A 23,366-nucleotide genomic window follows, 5' to 3' on the forward strand; every position below is an offset into this window, starting at 1 on the left:
TGAGGCTGTGTTCAGAATTGTTTTTGCGTAAGCGACTGTAGGATTTCTGGCAATCCAAAAGTTATCTTTCAGAGCGAAGAATTTACTGAATCTGGTCTTGATCGAAAGCTACTGTTGCACTGATTCCAAAAATATAAATTCATTCCTATTTTTTCATCGTATCGCAGTCTTTTGAGGATTTGAAATGATGAAATTGTTAATAATAAATTGCATTGAGGTGGGCCGCGGAACATAAAACTAAAATAAATGAAGGGCGGCATCCGATAGCAACACCTTCGTCTGTCTGAAAGATTATACAGTATGCATTTACAATACCATACACCTGCAATGTACCGAACGTATTGGATCGATTAGTACCTGTCCAACGCATATTTTGGTGATCGGTAACCACTAACCATGCATTGGTGCCGTCGAGAGCAGGAGTGTAAATTTTGACTCTCGTGGATATACTACCTACATTTCCTTTCTCTAATTTCGCTAAACTCACCTGTATTCAGATATTATCTACTTTTTAAATATGTTATTTATCACTATAATTCTAGGACCAAGGCGCGAGGATTGTGTTGTTCTAGTATATTGTTTTTTCGAGAAACTAATAATAACTTCAACAGATAGAAGCTACATTATTTCAGTAAAGATGAATTGAAAGGCATCCGCAATAATATTCAAAAGCATCGAACAAAAAATCACAATATCACATAGGCCTACTCCGATAAAATTGAGAACACAAATCTCGATAACGTAATTGACGCTAGCTCAGCTCAAAACAAGAAATACATCATTCGAAATACTTGGCAATTAGAGCAAGGACACAAGAAGAAAAAGGCATAACAGACAACACAGATAACAGAAAAGTCGCAGAGTACAAATCACAATTTCCAATGCCATTTTTTCTGTACAAGCGAAGCAATTGGTATAGTAACAAACCAGAAAACGCCAAGTCGCCAACCACATATACACATATGCCGAGTGTCAGAACGTAGCGAAAAAGTAGCAAGCCTCTCGAACCAAAGTTGGTCAAATCGGAGCATTTGTCGTGTCGGTTTTGCTTATGGGCAACTTCTCCAGTCGGCGGGACGGATATAGCAAAATTAAGTACTTGGCGGGCCGGATTGCTGAATCGATACATTATTCGCCCATTTATCCACGTATACAAGGAATAAATAATATTAATGAATGCTGTATTTTAACGACAGCAATGTCACTTCAAAGCCATTTCACGCCGATAATGACGAAGACAATGTGGATTTTAGAATAGCATTGTCACACAGGCGCCGTCATGTCTGCTTCCAGCTGATCAATGAACACACGGTGCAATCCTTAATTAAGATTTCAAGGCGTTCGATAAGCCCAGTACCCCAAATTTACCAAGATATCAATTTATTGGGATTGAGTAGGTGGCGATATAGCGTCGTTGTTCAACTCTGGGGCCTAATTAATCTCGATATTGAATTCATGCGGCCCGCGTCTTCCACGAAATTTGAAAAGTGGCCCGCGACCCGTAAATATACATTAAAATATACATTAAAATCCGATCGTAGCAATGGAACCGCCTCGAAATACACCTCAAAGTCTGAAAATCGGCATTGTTCTGAACAATCGCAGACACGCAAGTTTCATTGTTGTGGTCATTGTGGTGCGTCGATGCGATTGTTTGTAACGATGCCGATTTTCAGACTTTGAACGCTATTTCGGGCTGGTTCTTTTGCCTTGATGAAAGTTTAATGTATATTTTCGGAATCAGTGCGACAGTAGCTTTCAAATAAGATCAAGTTTATTTAATTTGAGCGCTCGGGTCGTCAGCTATGGGATTGGCAATTACGTTGAGTTCAGATTGCTGAGCAGTATTTCCCTCCGAGCAAGCAAGCGTGACGACGGGTGTTGCGTATCTATCCGTAGGTTAGTTATCTATACATTATCTATTGGCGACCCCTGGCATAAGCGGTGTCTTACGAAAGCCTAGAAGTGTGCCGTGCTACAAGTCGGCGGTTACGGATTCGAAAATAAGATATATCAGCCTGGTGTATGATCAATGATCATTGTAGTCGACAAACACCACGATTCCCACAAACGACATTAGGGTTGAGTACATCGTAAATGCCGACAATGCAAGTCTTCTCGCTTCGACGAACTTACGCGTAAGCTCCACTCTCGCACGCTGCGGGATACACGTATATAATAACACAGTCACTAAAATTTGACGTAGTAAGCAAGTAGTGGGGAACCTCGGCAGACTGGGGCTGCGGGTCACATTATCATAAGATGGAAACTGTCCGCGGGCCGGATCCGGCCCGCGGCTCGTATCATAGCCTTTACAAAGGCTATGCTCGTATGTTGCCCGCCCGTGGTGTGAAGGGTGGAGTAGCACTGCGAGACTGAACGGCTCACTGCATTTGGGCTACGTCATACTTTTCATTGACCAAAGTCAAATTTACGGCCATTTTTGATTGGCTTGCCGATCGCTAAATTCGATAAAAAGTGTATTAACAGAAAGCTGCTACTACACTAATTATGAAAATATAAATTTTATTCTGCTCATGGCCCTGGAACTCCTAAAATCAGCCTCAAATTTTGCATTGTGATTGAGTTTGTCGTTGTGACGCAACAAGTCTGGCAGTCTCTATAATGCCACTCTCGTTTTCACAGGCGAGAGAGAATTCGAGGAAAAAAGGTAGTCGACAAAACAAAACTGTCCGCTAGTTTTGCAAATGTGCAGCGAACTGGACAGGATTAGGGGATATTGCGTATGACGGCTAATCGGAACTGTAGTGATGCTCGTTGTAAAATGGGTATTATAGTAAAAGCCATCAGAACACTAAATCGTTACTAATACCATATTCCTTTATATTACATTTGCATAATACCATAAGCAGTTAACAGTCATATTGCTTGATATGATTTGTGAAAAAAGATTCTGCTCGATCTGTTATAGCTTGTTGTTGTTGTTGCAGTTTTTACTTTGATAATAGTTTTCCTATTTAGCTGACTTGAATGTGTTTGAGTGTGAGTTGGTGGGGGAACTGTACTGTCGAATAGACATTAATGTTACCTATAGGGTCCTGTGTTATACATCGTTTGATTACCTACCCATCCTCCAGACTGGAATCAGTGGTTGTTTTCGTCAATAAGTTGCGCGTGACAGAAGGGTTTCTTCAATAGAATAATTAAAGAATTGAATGGAAAGTTGCGCGTGACGTTTACCACCAATTCCACCCAGGCCCATCCTATCCATAACTGTTTTTAGAGGTCGACAAAATCCTCTGCGATCTTATTGAACGCATCACGCATGGTCGACTAATATTTATCTACTTTGTATTTGGTCAGTGTATTCTTGGAATCACTATGGCATCTTCAAAACGTAAAGTTGTATCAAGTGGACAGTCTATTGCTGAAGTTCCACATTTTGAAAATGCCGATGGCCATTACCTTTTCTGCAAATATTGGGAACCCAACACATCACCAGTGGCCCTTGTGCTCTTGGTACATGGATATGGTGCATATTGTGCACGATTTGACCAGTTTGCGAAGCATCTGAATGAAATGGGAGCATATGTATTCAGTCATGATCATATCGGCCACGGAGATAGTGAAGGCGATGGTTGGTATATCGAAGATTATAAAGTGTTGATCCGTGATATCCTGCAACATATTGATATTGTACGCAAGAAGTACCCTGACCTACCTTTGTTCATGTTCGGTCATTCAATGGGTGGTTCATTGGGAGTAATCACTGCAGCACAAAATTCCAGTATATTCCGTGGTGTTATCATTTCTGGGGGCAGTATGGTCTTGGATTCTAACACTGCAACGCCATTCCAATTATTTCTTCTACGAAATGTCACAAAGATTTTGCCACGAATGAAACTCAAGAAATTGACGGCAGATGACCTAACACGGGATAAAGAAGATCTCGAATTTTGTATAAATGATCCCATGCAAGTCCAACATGGTCTCATCTGCCGTACAGCACAATCATTGATCGATTTGAGCTTGGACTCTCAGGGTGTTATGGATAAAGTGTCGTCGCCTCTTCTAATTCTGCACGGAGGGGATGATCGAGTTACTTGCGTTGATGGATCGAAAATGTTGCATGAGAAAGCAAAGACTGAGGATAAAATCCTCAAAATATTTCCCAGTATGTACCACAATCTGCTGTGGGAACTGAAGGAAGATCGGCTGATGGTCATGCAAACAATAAGCGATTGGATTAAAGAACGATGCAGTTGATAATTTTATATGTAGTGAATACCTAGTTTAGTAACATTTGTTTCGTGTACAACTGTTGTTTTAGCATAACATTTTGTTTCCCAGATTACCGTGACTTGGGGTGTTCATTCAGATTCCACCCACGTCATATTCAAGGAGTAAAAATGCGCATAAAGGCTAGTATTGATGTAGAGCTACTTTGAAATATTATGCCATTTTCACTGCTGATGACCTTCACATCGTTTATGAGTATCTGTGCTTTGGTTAACTGTATACCATTTTAACTGGCCATGGTCGTGTGACTTGTTTAATGATGGGCCTAAGTAAATAATGTCAGCCTTTCACACATCGTAAATGTTTGTATTCATGTTGGTGCGGTTGTTGCAAAATTCATTTTCTCTTTGGTATGACTTTGGGCACAGTTGAATAACGAGTTTCATAAATTGTGACGCTAGGCCTACTGCTTGATATCACAAATATATTATAATTCACGCTAGAAATATTTTGTGCGATTTTTAGAACATTCTATTCTTTACACGAAATGTTTTCCTGTCATTGAAATGTATATTTGTTTAAGCATCATGGACATCATCATTTTACCCCCGTATTCCTTGAAGTTCAGAAATCTCAAGCTAATGTTGGTACTAAAAATCCTCGTGGTTGGGCTATCATGCGTGTTGCCAACAACAGCGGTATCTGATAAGCCGAATGTAGTATTCATTTTGGCTGATGATTATGGTTACAACGATATTGGATATCATGCGAGGAAGCACCACTCAGACATGAAGACACCGTTCTTAGACAAACTTGCATCGGAAGGTATAAAACTTGAGAATTATTACGTGCAGCCGATTTGTACTCCAACAAGGAGTCAGCTGATGAGCGGCAGATATCAAATACACACAGGCTTACAGCACAGCTACATTCATCCAGACCAAGCCAGTGCACTGCCTTTGGATAATATTATTCTCCCGCAACAAATGCAGCAGTGCGGCTATGACACCCATATGGTCGGAAAATGGCATCTTGGCGATTTTAAAACCGATTATGCTCCGTGGAAACGGGGATTTGAAACATACTACGGATATTTAACGGGCGGTGAGGATTATTATACAAAGGCCTTCTGCTACGGGAATCTCGGGTGTGGCGTGGATTTTTGGTCAGAACAAGGACCGGACAACTCAACATGGGGTGAATATTCCGCCCACGTTTACGCCAAGCGGGTAAGAGATGTGATTGCTACACGTGACAAATCAAAACCAATGTTTCTGTACACTGCATTTCAATCAGTGCATGCGCCAATGCAAGCCCCCGATTCTTACGTGGAACCATTTTCTTACATCAAGGACAGCCGTAGACGTATATACGGTGGAATGGTTGCGGCATTGGATGAAGCGGTCATGAACATAACCAAGCATCTGGATGATGCCGGCATGCTAAATAACACGATTATCATTTTTTCAACGGATAACGGTGGACAGACCCTCGGCGGTGGCAATAACTGGCCACTTAGAGGCCGGAAACGGACATTGTGGGAAGGAGGAGTCAAAGGTGTAGGATTTGTGTACGGAAAACCCTTGAAAAGACAAGGTGTTGTGCACAATGGTCTGTTGCACGTCTCTGATTGGTTACCGACAATATTATCTGCCACACAATGCCCGGTAGTTGATGGAACGCAGCCACTTGATGGGTTTAATCAATGGCGTGCAATTACACAGGAACAGCCTTCACCCAGAAACGAAATTCTTCACAATATCGATCCGATATTTCGTCGGAGTCAAGGTCTATCGACCTCGCAAGTTTTCAACACCAGTACCCATGCCGCACTCCGAGTCGGTCCGTGGAAGCTTATTACTGGCGATCCCGGCTTCGATGAATGGGTGAAGCCTCCTGAATATGTGCAAAAACATGGGGGAATCGATGCGGAGGGTAACGATCCAACTGACGAAGGTTCGGTCAAACTCTATCATATTGAGACGGATCCATACGAAGAAAATGAAATCTCCAAATTTTTCCCTCACATTGTTGAATCTATGATGGAGCGCTTGGCCGCCTATAACGAAACAGCTGTTCCTGTGAATTTTCCAGACAGTGACCCTAGGTCCAGTCCTACTCATTTAGGTGGATTCTGGGGCCCATGGTTGGATAAATAAAATCCAAATAGCAACCACGTCACTACACATACAGCAAACGAATTGCAATTTCATTTCAATATTTCATTGTAACCCTTTTGCATTGTTCACCAGTCCATTCGCGAACAGACATTTTAATTAAGATAGTGTGCAGTGCAATTTTTGCTAACCCTTTAAAGCTGTGTTTTCATTCAAATAACATGATATATGCAATTGCTGTTTGTTGAAGGAAACAAGTTGAGGATACCTCGAAAAAATTCCTGTATTTGTGAATGTATTTCATATGCTTGATGAGAACTGCTTGTGGAATTCTGTACTGTATCTAACGTGTTTTCTTAAGGTTAACTCCATTTCATTTAAACATCAAGTATAATAGTGGAAGATTTTTTTGCAATATACCGCATTTCGAATGTACTCCTGAAAATTTTATTCTTGAGTACTCAGTTACATTGGAAGAACGTAGGGAGTCTTGTAGTTACTTATGGCTACAACCGATGTAAGTCCAAATATGGAGAATTCAAAATCATATCAAATCCATGGTTATGCTACAATGCAATTCAGTGACCGCTTGTGTCTACGACAGGGTATTTCAAAGAAATTTTTCATTTAGAAATTATGATAATAACGAAGTGTGATTGGATTCAAGCTGTTGTCTGATGAACACTAGGGCTGTTCAAAATGAAAGTTTTCCTTCAGATTTCACTGGCTACTTGATAAAGTTGTTAGGTTGGTTTAAAAAACGCTGCACACCAACTTTGTCTCCATTCCAACCAGTAGAAGCGAGATTCGTACAGTAGAAAGTTTTGAATTTATCATTAAAAAACAAAATAAAATTTTTATTGCAGTAGAAAAATTTCTAATTCCATGTTATAATAAATTATCAAAGAGTTCGTCACCGTAAATACTATTTTATTCAAATCCAAATTTTTCTACTGCAATAATTTCGCTTCTAGTGGTTGGAATTGAGCCAAATTTGGTGAGCATCATCTCTACTGACAGCCTAACAATTTTGTGGGGTCACCAGAAAAATTTTGAAATTTCATTTTTTTGTTTTTTAATGATAAATTCAAAACTTTCTACTGCGCGAATCTCGCTTACTGGTTCGAATGGAGCCAAAGTTGGTGTGCAGCGTTTTTTCAACCAACCTAACAATTTTATCAAGTAGGCCTAGCCAGTGAAATCTGAAGGAAAAGTTTTTTTTGAACAGCCCTAATGAACACACAGTTCCGATATCTGTGGTGTTCATTTTGTAGCAGGCCATCATGCATGCTTATCATGATACCTGAGCTACCAGCATATAGTGCAGCTTGCGAAGCCCACTCTGGTTTTAGGCTTCTGCAAAACATTGCTATTGTGGATTTGACTTGAATACATTTGCACCGGAACGAATATATAAGCAGAACAGAGATACGGTTGGCCGGCCGGTTGTTGCTGACATCTGCATTAACCTGACTGATGTAGAAAAAGTGTGTCAGTGATCACATAGTTAAATCTTATCAAGTCCAGCGAGTTGTTCTGACATGGTCGAAATGCTTGGGCCTAGCTAAAACACAATTTTTACATAAAACCAATTTATTGGTATCACTTTTCCTTGTGGGGAATAGTCCTTCTATTTAAAATGTATTAAATGCATTGAACTGGATTAGCTGTACCGGTGTTGCACATTAGCGTTGTGTGTCACAATAGATATGGCAGACAACGTTGGTTAGTCAGATAGAAAAATAGAAAATGATTATATTGTAATGCCATAAAATTCGGTAGGGAATAATGAATACTCAAACTCAGCTTACGAAGTAATTTTGCACTTGATGTGAGTAAGCATATGATTCAGCAATGAACTATATATTCATTCTTTGCATTCCGCATTCACAGCAAAATTTGGCAGAGTCCACAGGATACCGTGAGCCGCATTCGTGACAGAATCTTGACTTTGCCACTTTCTTGCCTTGCGCATTTGCTGAGAAAACTTTTTTTGTACCATTACGAGCAGCAACATCTGGAATTGTGTGAATACCAATAACAGATGAATTAGAAATAGTAGCCTGTCAAACTAAGCTTCATAATAATCCTAGTCATGGATTTGCCCATGTTATTATAGGATGCTAATGAATTTGACATTCTGGAACAGATTTGAGATTATATCGCGTAGCACAGTTTACCAGAATGGATCCTTTTGTGCAGATGGTTTTGGTAGCTCGCCACATATGACAGAATATTACCAATATCGCATTGAACTCGACCAGTGCATTGTTAACCTCGATTTTCTAGTCGGTCGGCTAGCATATATCTACTGGAGCAAATGTGACAGTCTTTTTAGTCCGAAGAGTAAATTACTAAGTTAAAGGTAGACCACCCGAGCTCGGCCTATATCACGAGAGAATACAATGGTTTTGCGTTACTGGTCAGCCAATACTGGTGAATAGATTTGGGCCTCCACAAACGACCTTCTCAATCCCAACTTCCCTATCAGCAAAGTAATATAAAACGCTGATGATAGCAATACACTCAGTCTATCATTAGTGTATTGCTAGTGATTGATCTAGCGCTGATACAATAATGTTAGTTGCCAGTTGTCAATAAATTCTTAACTGTCAAGACTTATGAGCCAGCCGTCTAGTAAATATTTCCCAGTTAGTCGGTCATTTATAAATATTTGTTTATCCATACAAAATCATCACAAGATATGATAAAATGAAGAGATATGAAGGTCTCTAAATGACTTGGAGTACCGTAATAATTTTCCAAGTATAGTACGTCCCCATGTATAATACGCACCCTTAAAATGGCATGCAAATTCCGGGAAAAAGCCTGTACCCATGTATAGTACGCACCCTGCATTCACAGTACATGAATAGCTGTGTTTTAGTACGCGATGTTGTTCTGTTTTGTTATGTCACTGTCGAACAATCATGACATAACCATCGCTAATCATTAGCCTATGCAATTAACAGCATTGTCTGTAAACGATAGTACAGAGCAGCCAAAGCCTGCGAGGCTGGCGACGCGATAGTTCGGGCCAGCGACACGACGTCTTGCGCACGAGGACTATTACAGATGCGATTGCTAATAATTATACAAGTAACGGTATTGCCTCTATACGATAGTAGATAGCAGCCAAAGCCTGCGAGGCCGGCGACGCGACATCTTGCGCACGAGGCCAGATGCGATTGCTCAGGCCAGCGGTTATGTCGTGCACACCACGCCTGTTGGAGGTGCGACTGATTACGCAAGCGATTATATTTTGCGCACATGGCCTGTCGATGGAATTAGTGGAGACTGCCGCGCGCGCGTTTAGCATTCAATGAATGACCTAATTTCGCTCGCGTGCAAACGGCAAACCAACTCAGCAGGAGATTGCGTGCTGTGCAGACGACTCTCGTTAATTGGCAACACGCTTTTTGCTAATTGGTAGAGCGTTACACTGAAAATACGAATTACTGGGCACGATGGCTGAAAGTGACGCGCGACTGGAAACAAACATGAAGAAACGTGTGATTTCAAGTTTTTATCGAGGGAGATTTTTTTCAAGCGTGTTGTTCCCATGTATAATACGCAGTACGCACCCCCCCCCCCAATTTTAGGGCAAAAAATCGTGAAAATTTTGCGGATTATACATGGAAAATTTCGGTAGTATTCTAATCAGACACCCACATTGCCCTATAACAGGTAAACAAGAGTCATGCACATGAAAGGACAAACAATGAAAATGAATGTGGTGTGTGTTGCTAAGAGAAATCATTTGATTGTGGTTCGGTAATCTCAAGAGCTGACTGCCAATGCCCGAATTGACAAGTTTGAAAATTGCAACAGATTTATTCAGTCCCAACTAACTAACTAGAGGTGCTGCGAAAGCTCACGTAAGTCACGTAATATTTATTACCCGCTGATACTAATCAGGGTATTAATTAGCCTATCAGAAGTAGATTTTATATAATGTATGTGAAAACTATCAAGATCTTGATATTACTATAAATACAAGTGATTTTATTAGACGAACTAATATCCCACTCACCATGGAAATCGTCTCTACGATCCGAGTAATGACTGTCCTCCCTTTCAAAAGTCCTCCGTCCATTTTCAAGCCTGTGGGAATCCCAAGCCGTCAAGATATCGTCAGCATCCCCGTTGTTTCTTCGTGAGCTCTTGCGTTCGTGCAAGTTGGAAGTTTTGCGTGACATGTTCGATCTGTCTGTGTCGTACGTTGAACTCTGATGGGGAGGATTATGGTGGGCCGGTGAAAATTGAGGTACATTACGTCCGTTCCTAAGTCTTGAATTCGTCGACGGCACATAGCCAGACGAAGGATGTAACGGTGCAGTGGTTTTATTACGTCTGTTACTGTACACGTCGGATTCGTCAGATTCCATATCGCTGAAAGTACTTTTCTTAGAGGTCCGCGGTTTTAGTCCGGTTTTTGTCGTGCCAGTGCTATTTGATGTAAATCTCGTGTCAAAAGGTTTATCATCATAATGTCGATCCCGAGCTCCATATGCCAACCTGTCTTGTTTCACTTTCTGTGTATTTTGAGCTGTATGACCGAAAGTTGGTCTTCCAGAATGGGAATCGCTACCCCGCCGTACTCCAGAAGAAGGCAACGGAGGTCGATATGATAGACGTCGATCTTGCTTCTCGGCCGCTTTCACAGCAGCTCCACCTCTGACTTTGTTTTTTGTCTCCAGTCGCTTATGCTGGTCGGCGCAAAACTTTATGTGGCGTTCAGCAGCACCCTCGTTAAACCTTCTCGAACAATGCGGACACTGGACGTAATGTAGATTTTTAGAGGGTGGCGGAGGTGGTGGTAATTCTTTACCCGACCTCAAGGCTTGAGTTACCCCTCTGGCCGCTCTAGAAAAGCATATCCAGAAACTTACTCCATGAAAACGATGGGAATACTTTGTAGACCTAATATACTTGCCGAACTGTCTGTATGAACTCTTCGTGTTTTGCTCTCCAGTCGCTCTTGCGTGCCTGCGGTTGACGTGTAGGTCTTTGCTTTTTTATGCCTGGAACGGTATGTCCTGGGACTCCGGATACTGAGCGCTGAAATTGATTTAAATTATAGTACCATATATATCGTCATCGAGTTCATAACATAACCAGACAGCTCCAATAATTTATATTCACTGCCCTATACTTGCGTTGCTAACCTGCTTACTGGAATCAAATACTTTGCGTTGACTCGAAGTCTTTTTGCACACTTTTTCATGTCTAACAAGCGTTTCGGAAACGAATGTTCTCCCGCAATTCCTACAAGGTATGAGATTTTGGGGTCGTGCAAAATATTCGCTATTTTCGTCCATCGGCTCGTTGTGAAATACTGGGTATTGGCGTGATTTATTGCCTTATATCGATTGTAAATTCTCTGTGTCGAGGTATTTCTCGATATTCCGTAATCGGAACGACGCGCCACTTCACGGAAACGTCCAGTTGTCCGTCGATCTATCGATTCGACTTGTTGTTGTTCGTTATAATCGGTCAAAGGTCAGGCGTTACTATGGCAGTACAAATCATGCATTTCCAGCAAGACCATAATCGTTATTGATGGGGATTTGGTAAACCTCAATCAATCCTAGGTTTATTAATATTTTCATCGTTTCAAAACATCACAAGGCTGCGATACAATGAAAAGATAGGAAGGTGTGGATAGCGATTTACCCGAAAGAAAACGTGATTATGCAGAAGTGACAGAACGGTGTAGCGGGCCGCATGCAGCCCGCGGGCCATAGTTTGCTCACCCCTGTGCTATACCAGTGTATACCAGTGCATGTGCAGTAGCTGCCGCTGTAAATTGCTATGGCTATATTGCTATCGAATGTATATAGTGATGAACTCGAGTATACATTCGATAGCAATATAGCCATAGCAGGGGTGAGCAAACTATGGCCCGCGGGCTGCATGAGGCCCGCTACACCGTTCTGTGCGGCCCGCGAGAATCTAAAGAAAGTTATTTAAAATATTGATAAAATGCGTACTAAAAATCGAATTAATGCAGGAACTTGTTTGAACTTTTTCTTAAATTTCACTATGATAATTCTAAAGCAGTGCTTCTCAAACTTGGGCGCGAGGCTGAGCTCGACTGATAATTTTTTGGATGGATTCATATGTTGAATGCAGCCCGCAAGCTCAAAAGTTTGCCCACTAGGGCTCTTCAAAAATGACTTTTTTTTCAAATCCTACTGGCTACTTGATAAAATTGTTAGATTACCTAATTTAAGCCTACACACAAAATTTGGTTCAATTCCAGCCATTAATGCCTCATAAATTTAAAATACCCCACGACATATAATGGGGTAAAGTGCGGTTGCGTGAATGTGTGATAAACTTTCAAATCTCAGATCATTGAATAGTTAATTGCACGAAGTATGAATAGGTTGAAGTTGAATGCAACTTTATAATATGGTTTTCTTCCAAACTGTTCTATAAATCAGAGTGCTTTCCAACCGGTGGGTCGTAAGTAGGGCTGGGCATAATGATTCGAGTACTCGAATCTGAATCGAGTAATTGTCATGATTCGAGTCGAGTAGTAAAAGACGATTTTATTCGAGTACTGGAATGATACGCTCCTCGTCACTGGAAGTTAATTTATCAACGAGAATTATAGTTTCGACAGTAATTTTCACTGTTGAAGCCTTGAAACCTTGATTGGCCGTATATCGTAGCATACGAAACGTATAGTACAAAGCTACGAAGTTGCCGGAGCTAACAGATTTCCGAAGTCAGGATCGTTCCGCAACATTTGTCACCAAGTGCAATAAAATCGGTATGGTTGAAAAAATACCAAAATCTTTAATGTTATGGATAACAGGCATTATCTTCTTCGTGGTGGCATAAAAGGTACGTATTTCAACTGCCACACATCATGTTTTGTTATGACGTCATAATGAGTAATACTCGATTACTCGACTCGACTCGAAGCATATTACGTGATTCAGAATCGAATCACTCAGGTACTCGATTTTGGCGAGCCCTAGTCGTAAGGCTATTTCAGGTGGGTCGTGAAGAATTTTCAAATGTTTAAGTTTCCTATTATATTTGCCAAATATTTCAAACACCTTATCTTCTCGAAATTTGATGAACAAATACACATTACCCTCTAAATTAAATTGATTAATTAACAAAAAATATATATTGTTTTTGCGTCCATAAGCGCCAAAAGCCACGTTCCCGTTTGCGTGACAGTCATTTTGATTGGAGCGTGAAATATGACAGTGCGCGTTATTGTAATGTATATGCTTGAGAATTTGAATTTGGCATTTCCTCCAAACGCCTTTGCAAACGTTGATCGGGAAATGCAGCAATCCAGTCCAATTTTTCGTTAATCAACAAACAATTACCGTGACGCAAGCTATACTCATAACCAATGTTCCCACTAATTTTTCACGAGTCTGCGCAAACACGTCAATTAACTGCGCAGGTCCTTGGACAACAGTGCGCAACCAGTCCCCCATAGGGTGATAAAACGAACTACTGGGGGCTTCGCCCCCCAGACCTCCCTCAGGCTCTGCGCATTTTCCGGTACTTACCATCTACATTGGGGGCCATTTGTTGTCGTGTCGCCTGAACGCGCGAAGCGCGAAAAAATTATATAATTCATGATTGAATCGGTCAATATGATCGGGAATCGCATATATATTGCTATCAATTTTTATCCTCTCTCTGCTCACATATTCATATTTACCCGTAATAGAGCTGATCGAGTGAGGTGCGTTGGAATAGATAGGCTGTCTAAATAATAATAAAACACCTTCGGGCGAACCCATTGGCATAATGACTTCGTTACATGATGCTATTTCGTGACCTGCTATCTGCTATGCCAAAAATATAGAAATCGCCAAAACGTACTAAACTAAAATACGTAGGCTACACAATTTCAAATTGGTATTTCTTTACCGGCAAATAATGTTCCCTCGATATGACATTTGTCTTGTTGTGGGACTCGTATCGCCAGGACAGGAACATTCGTCGCCAGCCATTTAGGCGCCTATGGACAATTAAACATATCGAAGTTTTCGGTCAGCACAAGGGCAGTCCTTTTCGGCCAAGGTTTGCTCGCTGCTGATCGTTCTGGCACACTTCTCGGAGTCGCATGTTACATAGCCTATAACGTCATGTCTTGGCGCGTCGTAGTGCGGTAATAGCCGACGCCGAAGTGCCCATTTCTATGAATCATGCGTATTTTTTGTTGGGAAAGGGTACCCAATAATCAAGATATCCGACAATATTAAATCGCGCGTTGCGCGAATCTTTTTATTTTCAAATTTAAAAAAATACACCATGATTTATGTTAATTCAATGGTACCTCTGCGACAGCCTATATTTATAGTTTTAAACAATTCTATCATTTTTTTCGTCAAAGAATTTGCCTTGCACAAACGCTCTGTCCGTAGCCGTGCTTTCGTGAAATGCTACCTATATATAAAGGGAGGATTCAATAAGGATTAGGCATCCTTTAGTCGCGTTTATTGTTATACCATATACCTATTAGTAGCTATGTCGATGTTATTCGACTTCGCGTTTAACTAAATAGCACACAAGAAACTGTTTTTGCAGCGTATGACGACTGCATTAAAGTTGCGATAAACTTTAGACGGAATTGTCATTCTAATTCAGCCGAAAATGTAAATTAGTAATTTTACTTGTAAATGAACACATTTGAAGTAATTTAAATTATAAAAACTACTCCAAACTCGCACTGCAGTTCATATTTTGCAGAAAAGTTCAATATTTTACGAAGAAATCATTGAGTAATTATACCTTCCATTCTGCTAAGGGAAACTATAACTCAAACTGGAACTGAGTCATTGTGACACAGCAGCCGGAAAATGCAAGGTTGAGCCTGATGGCATAATACTCATTAATGAAAATATTACAAACGGTTACTATATAGCATATACAATATGCGAATATGTGGATCAAATGTTAGGGATTGAAATTTGCGGATATTCGATAACAGCCTAATTGTGAATATCAGAGAGCAAAGTAAACAGCTATCAAATGAACGTGCTTGTTCTGTAATGGGCAACAAATATCTGGTAAATATTTAACCGAGTGTTACGGTATACGTCAGTTCGCGAGCACCTACATTGACCAGCATCATATATATGTAGTTGAGATCTTAGATAGCGATTTTTCACCTGTATGGAATCGTGAGATGAATTCACCGAACTAGAGGAATAGTTACGCCGAGCGCTATGCCAGAAGATACCAAATAACAAGTGTAGGGTAGGTCGACTATATAGGCTCTAATTTATCGTAGTACTGATGGATATGAGTAAAAAACTAACCTCCACGCAATATTGAACACTTATAAAATATACCTGTTGAGCCGGTCAAGAACAAAAAAGAATCGATCAATATTCAGATATGACAGGGGTTCTTGTATGGACCGATGCTCAAATTTAACAATTTTTAAGCATTTGAATCGACTAATACTGAGAACTACTTTATTGGAAATCGTCAGCTGATGTGTAAAACATGCCTGAGCTGCGGTAATTAAGTCCTTGGTGATAGCCTACATATACATCGTGGTTGTCGAACGAATGCTATACGGATACCTGTCAGCTTCCGCCATTCATGTAGTGGTGATTGTGACCGGCGTCATAGTTGCCTTTGGACGTTATGTAATATATTTATGCCGTAATGACAATGAAATTAGTCGCCCGATTTATTCAAATCTTGACCAATTGCTACAAGTATCAAAAGATTAAGATACCATTCAAGGATGGGAAGGATTTGATACGACTTAATGCAGTCTACAAAGCACTAATCTTGGCGTATGGAAACTGAAAAGAGGCATGCATATTAGGGCTCTACAAAAATGACTTTTTTCTCAAATCGTACTGGCTACTTGATAAAATTGTTAGGTTACCTAATTTAAGCCTACACACAAAATTTGGTTCAATTCCAGCCAGTAACCGCTTTGCTACAGGAGAAGAAAGTTTCTATTTATTATATAAAAATAAATAATAAAAAATTTGAAAATTTTCTGTTCACCCCATGAAAGTGTTAGGCTGTCTATAGAAACGATGCTCACCAAATTTGGTTCAATTCCAACCAATGGAAGCGGAGTTATTGCCGTTGAAAAATTTGGATTTGAATAAAATAGTATTTACGGTGACCGATTCTTTGTTTATTTGTTATAGTTGTGCTCACCGTAAATACTATTTTATTCAAATCCAAATTTTTCGACGGCAATAACTCCGCTTTCACTGGTTGGAATTGCACCAAATTTGGTGAGCATCGTTTGTATGGACAGCCTAGCACTTCCATGGGGTGAACAGAAAATTTTCAAATTTTTCATTATTTATTTTTATATATTAAATAGAAACTTTCTTCTCCTGTAGCAAAGCGGTTACGGGGTGGAATTGAACCAAATTTTGTGTGTAGGCTTAAATTAGGTAACCTAACAATTTTATCAAGTAGCCAGTACGATTTGAGAAAAAAGTCATTTTTGAAGAGCCCTAATGCATATAGGCCTACCTACGTACACTGCAAATGAGAAATACCGAATTCGCACAAACTCGTCAAAATTTATATGTGATCAACATGATCCGGTCATGCTATGCATACACTAGTATTCATTCTCTGTTAGCACCTGCGATGAAAAAGATGGTTTTATTATAATAATTATATTAATTGTTTAAAGAGCTTCTTGGAGGTACAGAACTTCAATATACAATTGAATAGTATATTCATATTGAAATGAACCCGAATATTTTCGGCTGACACTCGTCAGGGTAATCGTCAGCAACTAGTAGAGAATTGGAAAGAACATTGTATATACACAATCGTATTACAAAATATGACGTCACCAGCATGAGATTTCGAATGAGAGAGCGTTCAATGTACTATTTTTGGGTGTGCCTTGGAGTCGACTTTTATCAAAATACACCAACCAAAACTCTGTCAACAAAAGGAGTTCGTGTACCACCTAAAATAGTACATGGAACGCTCTCTCATTCGAAATTTCATGCTGGTGACGTCATATTTTGTGATACGATTGTTGATATACAATGTTCTTTCCAATTCTCTACTAGTTGCTGACGATTACCCCTGACGAGTGTCAGCCGAAAATATTCGGGTTCATTTCAATATGAATATACTATTCAATTGTAATTGTTTAAAATGAAGCAATGCGGTGCATATCACCTCATCGGTCTGGTGCGCCACGGCCAAAGTTTAGTATCACATTCACTGGTCCGCTGACGATAAATTGTCACATTGCTGATGGTGATGGCTAGGACAGGGACAGCAGTGGGACAACAGTTTGGTATATCTACCTATCTATAGCAACTCTTATACTTACTTATAGAATAATTGATTTTCTTATTCTGTGTTTGTATTCCTGATTTCCGTGCCTTTCACGCATCTTTTTTCAAGTTTACAATACTGACCACCGTCAACATGCAGAAGAACAAGGTAGATATTGATCCTGATAGCAATATAGCGTTTGAATTTGAAAGACCAGTGCTTCGAATACGACGATGGAATCGGTGTCTATGGATACTAATAGTAACCCTGGCATGGACTTGTCTCATGCTGGGATTCATGATACCAGGTAAAATATATCGCCGCGCATGGGCGTATAGCCAGCTCTCGAAGCCTTTCTGCCCTTTTTATTTGCGATGTTATGTTGTGGTGTCTAGTGTGATCTTATTTATGACGTCAATCTGGAATCGGGGCGTCATTTCGTTGCTGTCGTAGTGTAATAGGCCTACTTTGTAGCAAGACTAATTGTTCTAGGTACTCGTGCGTTTCCACGTACTTAGGCTTCTCAAACAATGTGATGTATAGCCTACTTTGTCCGTTTTCAGGTGCCGTCGGTATGGCGCAAGGTGAAAACTCGGATGATATTTTGTTGTATGTTGGTTTAATTTCTTTCATTTTCGCCGGCCTCTTCTTTACCTTCTGGTACATATGCCAATATGAAACCAACGACATTACCCACTTCGAAAGGCACGTAACCAAAAGGTGAGAGGTGACAATGAACACGTTTAGTTGCTTAACTTGCAGGGAATACGCCATTGCACCGCAGATAAATATGCTACCGTCAGATACCTATACCCTACATTCATTGCCTTTACCTGTTCTCGATCTTATAATCGATGAGACATCAATCTTACGCTCGGGTAGTGAAGCAAAGCATTTAGGCACGAACTTAGCCAGAATATGTATTTCGAGGGTCAGCAACGCATGCAATGGCGTCTGGAACATTTTTACGTCATAACTCTCTAAATCTGATATTGACGGATGGCATATGGGCAGCTTTTCCTATTATGTAGGGAATTTTGACCCCATTGAATTTAGGTGTGCCAACGAAGGTAAATCATGTGCAATATTTGACAGTTTCTTAATTATACCGCGCCAGGCCGTCCTACGTTTGACCGAAGTGTTGACTTGAATCTTAACCTAATACAGAGTGAAGAGAGTTGACGATGGTCCACGACATTCAAGGCCAAAGTCACTACGATCGCCAGTGACGAGGAGCGACTCTAATAGAAATGACGACGACATGAAGCCTACGTCACAAGGCCCCGAAATTATGTTCTGAGGAGCACAATATTCGTGTTGCACTTTTATTTGCTTTTTATAAAATATTATTATTACTGGTATGCCTCGAGTTCGAACTTGTGATATTATTTATAAGAACTATTGATAGGGTTACCAAATGTCTTCCTTTAGGAGGATTTGTCCTCCTTTTTCGTGTTTTTAAAAATGTCCTCCGAGGACGCCTAATTGTCCTCATTTTTGGCAATTCGTCCTCCTTTACAGCTTTCAGAGCTAAGATAGTGGATAGATTCGAGTGAAAATGGGCATAAATGACGCTAAAGAGGTGACGACCTTTTATTTTTTATTGTTTTTAGTCAACCAACGTAAAGTGTGAAAGAAAAACTGTATTTCTGGAGTTGAGCCGAACAGTCGACCTTTTTCTTAGTCAACCGACCATGAAGTGGGAAAATTTTTTGAAAAAGTGTCCTCCTTTCCCGATTCCCAAATATGGTAACCCTAACTATCGGGGAGACAATGACTTTAATCAGACCGTCTCACACATCGACTACGCTGCAAGCAATCAGACTGATGTCGTGAAATAGAAATTCAGAATTCATTGTCGCGTTAACAATAAGACATCAGAGTTTCCTTTCAACGACACGACAGCTTACAAAACTCGTTCAAACAATCTAACTCTGAACTAGTCTGTTGCGCAGGGCACGACTTTGAGCAACACGTTATTGTCCTTCACTCTCTATTCGCCCAATAAATCGATGAAGTTATGTTACGCAAAGTGTTCGAGGTAATTAGTTTTTATCATGATTATCATTGGTTTATTAGCAATTTTATCAGTTCAATACACCACAAAATGCAATACAATGAAAATATAGGAAGGTGTCGAAGCGACTTGGAGTAGTCTATGGAATCAGACACCCACCTTGGCCTATAGGCGCTGTAAAGAGGAGACATGCACAATAAATGAAAAGTAATGCAGATAATATAAGACGCAAGCGACAAAATGAGGTGGCATTGTCGGAGGGCGAGGTCGATGTTAGGTCGTGGTCCGGTAATCCTGAAGGCTGATGGCTAGTATTCATTTGGAAGAAATTGCTTGTATTTCGACTTGAATATGGACATGGACAATGATCATATCGTGCGTTTGAGCACGGTATGAGCGGGCGATATCAGTTTCATATATTTATAAAGAAGCCTGCTATAAAAGCCTCCGCAACTAAGAGAAGAATATACCCAATATAGGGTCCCCGCACACATCTGACCTAATCAACATTTTCGTCGCGGCCAATGCTTGGTGACTATAAGCTTCAAATCTACTGCCACAACGGAGAGGCTGCTAATTTTAAAAGTATAGCCTGGAAAAGATTGGTTGGTATGCCACATTGAACATTTTACAGCAGACTGGTATTCTTTATCATGATACCTGATGGACCGACTTTTAACAAGGCCCACTTTCGCGGATAGTGATACGTTCAACCGCTGCTACGTCACTGGGTTGCGGGTTCGAGTCCGTCCGATCTGCGTAAGTGCTGGCGTCATACAAAAGCCCAGGACGAAAGTAAGACGTGCTATTAAGTCGACAGGCCAGAAATTATTATAGGCCATGGTGTAAAATGATCAATTGACCATGAACGTCGAAATACCATGAATACTGAACAACAACTTTCGTTCTAGGCTTTTTTAAAACAGCCCCGTGTCAGTTGTCGACTTCCGTCGGACTCAACTCGCAACCCGTTTATTTGCAGCTGTGGAGCGTATACCACACACTATCTCGCCAAGTACATAGCGACACGCATCTCAGCACATCAACCTTCATTCTTTCTGTCTCGCCGAACCTAAACTTGACTATTGAAAAGTCAACAAATGATGTTTGACATCGTGTATCAAGAATTATGTATTGCACATTATGCCACAAAGTAATGAGATATCGATATTAGACGCAAAATTATTGAATATCAGTCGTTAATAAAGCGTAAAAGTACCGCGATATTCGTTATAAATCATCCAAATGATGTCTACAAATTACTAGCAACCGGTCGCTTGAGGAAAGCAGTAGAGCTTTCCATCCAAGTGGACATATCTGGATTCCCGTGATCGCGCACCAACCGCACCAGCATTTCGCTCGGCTGCCAAACCGGCACGCTATCACCAAATCTGTTGTAAATTGCGCGTATACGATCCAGAACCTTTGGCAGACCGATAGTATGAGCGTAAAACATCGGCCCTCCGGCGTGCTTGGGATACGCGTAACCGTGAACCCACACCATATCGATGTCCAACGGCGACGCGGCAATACCGTCGTTGAGAATTCGAAAGCCTTCGTTCACCAGACAAAGCAACATGCGATCCAAAACTTCCTGGGCGTCCACCCGACTACCCGCAGCACCGACGCGTTGCCTATAATCTTCTATGATTTTCATCACTTCAGGCGATGTGTGCGGCGTTCGTCCAGATGGATAATCGTACCAGCCCTTATTAGTTTTCAATCCGTACCTGCCTTTCTCGCACAGGTAATCCCCCAATGGACAGTAACGGAATCCACCGCGGCGGTTTTCGATGGCGCCAGGCGGCTGCTGCTTTGCCGTGATACCCATTGCCATGCGTAGACGATATCCTATGTCGATACCCGAAAGGTCGCCGACTTGAAAGGTTCCCATCGCGAATCCATAATCAATTAGCGCTTTGTCTATCTCAGTAGGTGATGCGCCTTCTTCGAGCAGATACTGCGCTTCGTTGACGTAATTGAAGTACATCCTATTTCCCACGAAGCCGTAGCAATTCCCGACCAGCACCGTGACTTTACGCATGCGTTTTCCTATGTCCATACAAGTGGCGATGGTCTCCGCGGATGTTTTGGTTCCATATACATTTTCCAGCAGCCGCATCAAGTTAGCGGGGGCGAAAAAGTGCATTCCCATGACCTTGTCTGGACGTTGCGTAACTGCCGCTAGGTCGTCAACGTTCTGGGCACTAGTGTTGGTGGCGAGTATAGCGTCTGGCTTGCATGCTTTGTCCAACGCCTTGAAGACCTTGGTTTTCAATCTTATGTCTTCGAAAACGGCTTCGATTACGAGATCTACGTCCTTCAAACGGGAATAGTCCAATGTACCGGAAACCGAACGCTTCATTGTCGCGTTCTGAGATGCTGTAATTTGGCCTCTGCGCTGCATATCGTCAATTATCCCTCGGATGGATTTCAGTCCGGATTCTAAGAATTTTTCGTTCATCTCGGTAACAATTACAGGAATGCCAGCTATTAGGAAATTAATAGCCATGCCTCTGCCCATCGTGCCCAATCCCACAACAGCCCCTAGCTTGATGTTTTTAGCACGGGAATTTTTCCAATCGATGTCGGTGCTCGGGACTTTCCACTTCTTCACAGTTCTTTCAGCAAAGAATGAATAGGTCAGCGCTTTCCGTTGGCCCGAAGCCATAGAGTCCTTCAGTATATGCTGTTCCGTTTTCATGCCAACTTCAAAGCTTCCAAATGCCGCGCTCTTCACAGCCTGAATGCAGTCCACGGGACAGTGCTGGCCGCGGGATTTTTGACGGACTACAGTCAAGTATTTATTCGCTATTTCTTCTGCTCGACTGGCGTCTGGTGGAACTTGATCGCGAGCTCTACGAGTTATTAGAGGCTTGCGCAGAATGGTGTTAACGAATGATTTGGCCTCAGCAAACACATCACTGCCTTCAGGGACAACACGGTCAACAGCACCAAGTTTCGCGGCATCTGATGCCGAGTAATGCTTTCCATAAGTAACCCACTCCATTGCTGCATCTAATCCTACAAGTCGTGGGAATCTCTGAGTCCCACCAGCGCCGGGAATAATACCCAGCTTTACTTCGGGAAATCCCATTACAGCACTTGTACTAGCTACTCTAAAGTGGCATGCAAGGGCCAGTTCGAATCCCCCTCCGAGCGCATACCCATTTATGGCAGCTATGACTGGTATTGTCGTTTTTTCGATGTCATCTAGTAATTCGGCAAGAGGTTCCTCCATGGATTTGTTTCCGAATTCCGTAATGTCAGCTCCTGCTGAAAAGTTGCCGTTGTCGCCACATACCACGATAGCTTGAACTCGATCGGATTTCGCTCTAATGAGACCTTTACGGATGCCAGTTCTAGTAGGCGTACCAAGAACATTCAGAGCACCATAGCTCAGCCGTATTACTCCAATGTCACCGTTCACACTATATTTCGCCATGCTAGCAGCAATTTTCCTTGAAAACTGCGACTACGACATAAACTAAAATGAATTGGCTTTGAATGCGACGAGAAGTTATAGTTCTCACTGCAAACAAGGAGATGTTTACACGATTTGCAGATTGCCGAGCTGGCAAGTGGAAACTCACCGAGCTGTGACAAAAGCGTTCATTTTAAATTTGAACGGCACCGAAGTATATTACGGCAGCAGCGTGACCGACCCATACGGTGCGGACGGAAACAAAGAAAAAACGCAAATGATAGTATTTTGGTGGATCTGTAGAGATTGTACAATCTCTATAGTGGAACACACTTCA

General features: G+C 41.3%; 3 protein-coding genes, 1 long non-coding RNA gene and 2 pseudogenes across 4 annotated transcripts in view; 4 read left to right on the forward strand and 2 right to left on the reverse strand.

The window, feature by feature from the left end:
* Nucleotides 1-3,224: 3,224 nt before the first annotated feature.
* LOC145447334 (monoglyceride lipase pseudogene) lies at nucleotides 3,225-4,831 on the forward strand (annotated as a pseudogene).
* Nucleotides 4,248-6,752, forward strand: LOC145447332 (arylsulfatase J pseudogene; annotated as a pseudogene).
* Nucleotides 6,753-7,892: 1,140 nt separating this feature from the next.
* Nucleotides 7,893-11,851, reverse strand: LOC145447333 (uncharacterized). Its single transcript, XM_080325757.1, has 4 exons — nucleotides 11,486-11,851; nucleotides 11,254-11,378; nucleotides 10,351-11,183; nucleotides 7,893-8,334 (listed from the first exon to the last, which is right to left on the reverse strand). The coding sequence occupies exons 1-4, from the start codon at nucleotides 11,636-11,638 to the stop codon at nucleotides 8,177-8,179; spliced, it is 1,269 nt and encodes a 422-aa protein (XP_080181883.1). The 5' UTR covers nucleotides 11,639-11,851; the 3' UTR covers nucleotides 7,893-8,176.
* Nucleotides 11,852-11,864: 13 nt separating this feature from the next.
* LOC145447338 (uncharacterized) overlaps nucleotides 11,865-23,366 on the forward strand; it is a 28,376-nt gene continuing 16,874 nt past the window's right edge. The window contains exons 1-2 of the long non-coding RNA XR_013917533.1: nucleotides 11,865-12,019; nucleotides 19,532-19,629. This is a non-coding gene — a long non-coding RNA (uncharacterized LOC145447338). The remainder of the gene's footprint in view (nucleotides 12,020-19,531; nucleotides 19,630-23,366) is intronic.
* Nucleotides 16,857-18,957, forward strand: LOC145447335 (uncharacterized). Its single transcript, XM_080325759.1, has 3 exons — nucleotides 16,857-17,895; nucleotides 18,152-18,308; nucleotides 18,756-18,957. Exons 1-3 carry the CDS (start codon nucleotides 17,742-17,744, stop codon nucleotides 18,886-18,888), a joined length of 444 nt encoding a protein of 147 aa, XP_080181885.1. The 5' UTR covers nucleotides 16,857-17,741; the 3' UTR covers nucleotides 18,889-18,957.
* LOC145447330 (peroxisomal bifunctional enzyme-like) lies at nucleotides 20,707-23,161 on the reverse strand. The gene has a single exon (XM_080325756.1). It carries the CDS (start codon nucleotides 23,048-23,050, stop codon nucleotides 20,858-20,860), a length of 2,193 nt encoding a protein of 730 aa, XP_080181882.1. The 5' UTR covers nucleotides 23,051-23,161; the 3' UTR covers nucleotides 20,707-20,857.

This window comes from Botryllus schlosseri, chromosome 9, assembly GCF_051294905.1.
Source record: "Botryllus schlosseri isolate E-star chromosome 9, Bs_hap1, whole genome shotgun sequence".
Classification (NCBI taxonomy): Eukaryota; Metazoa; Chordata; class Ascidiacea; order Stolidobranchia; family Styelidae; genus Botryllus; species Botryllus schlosseri.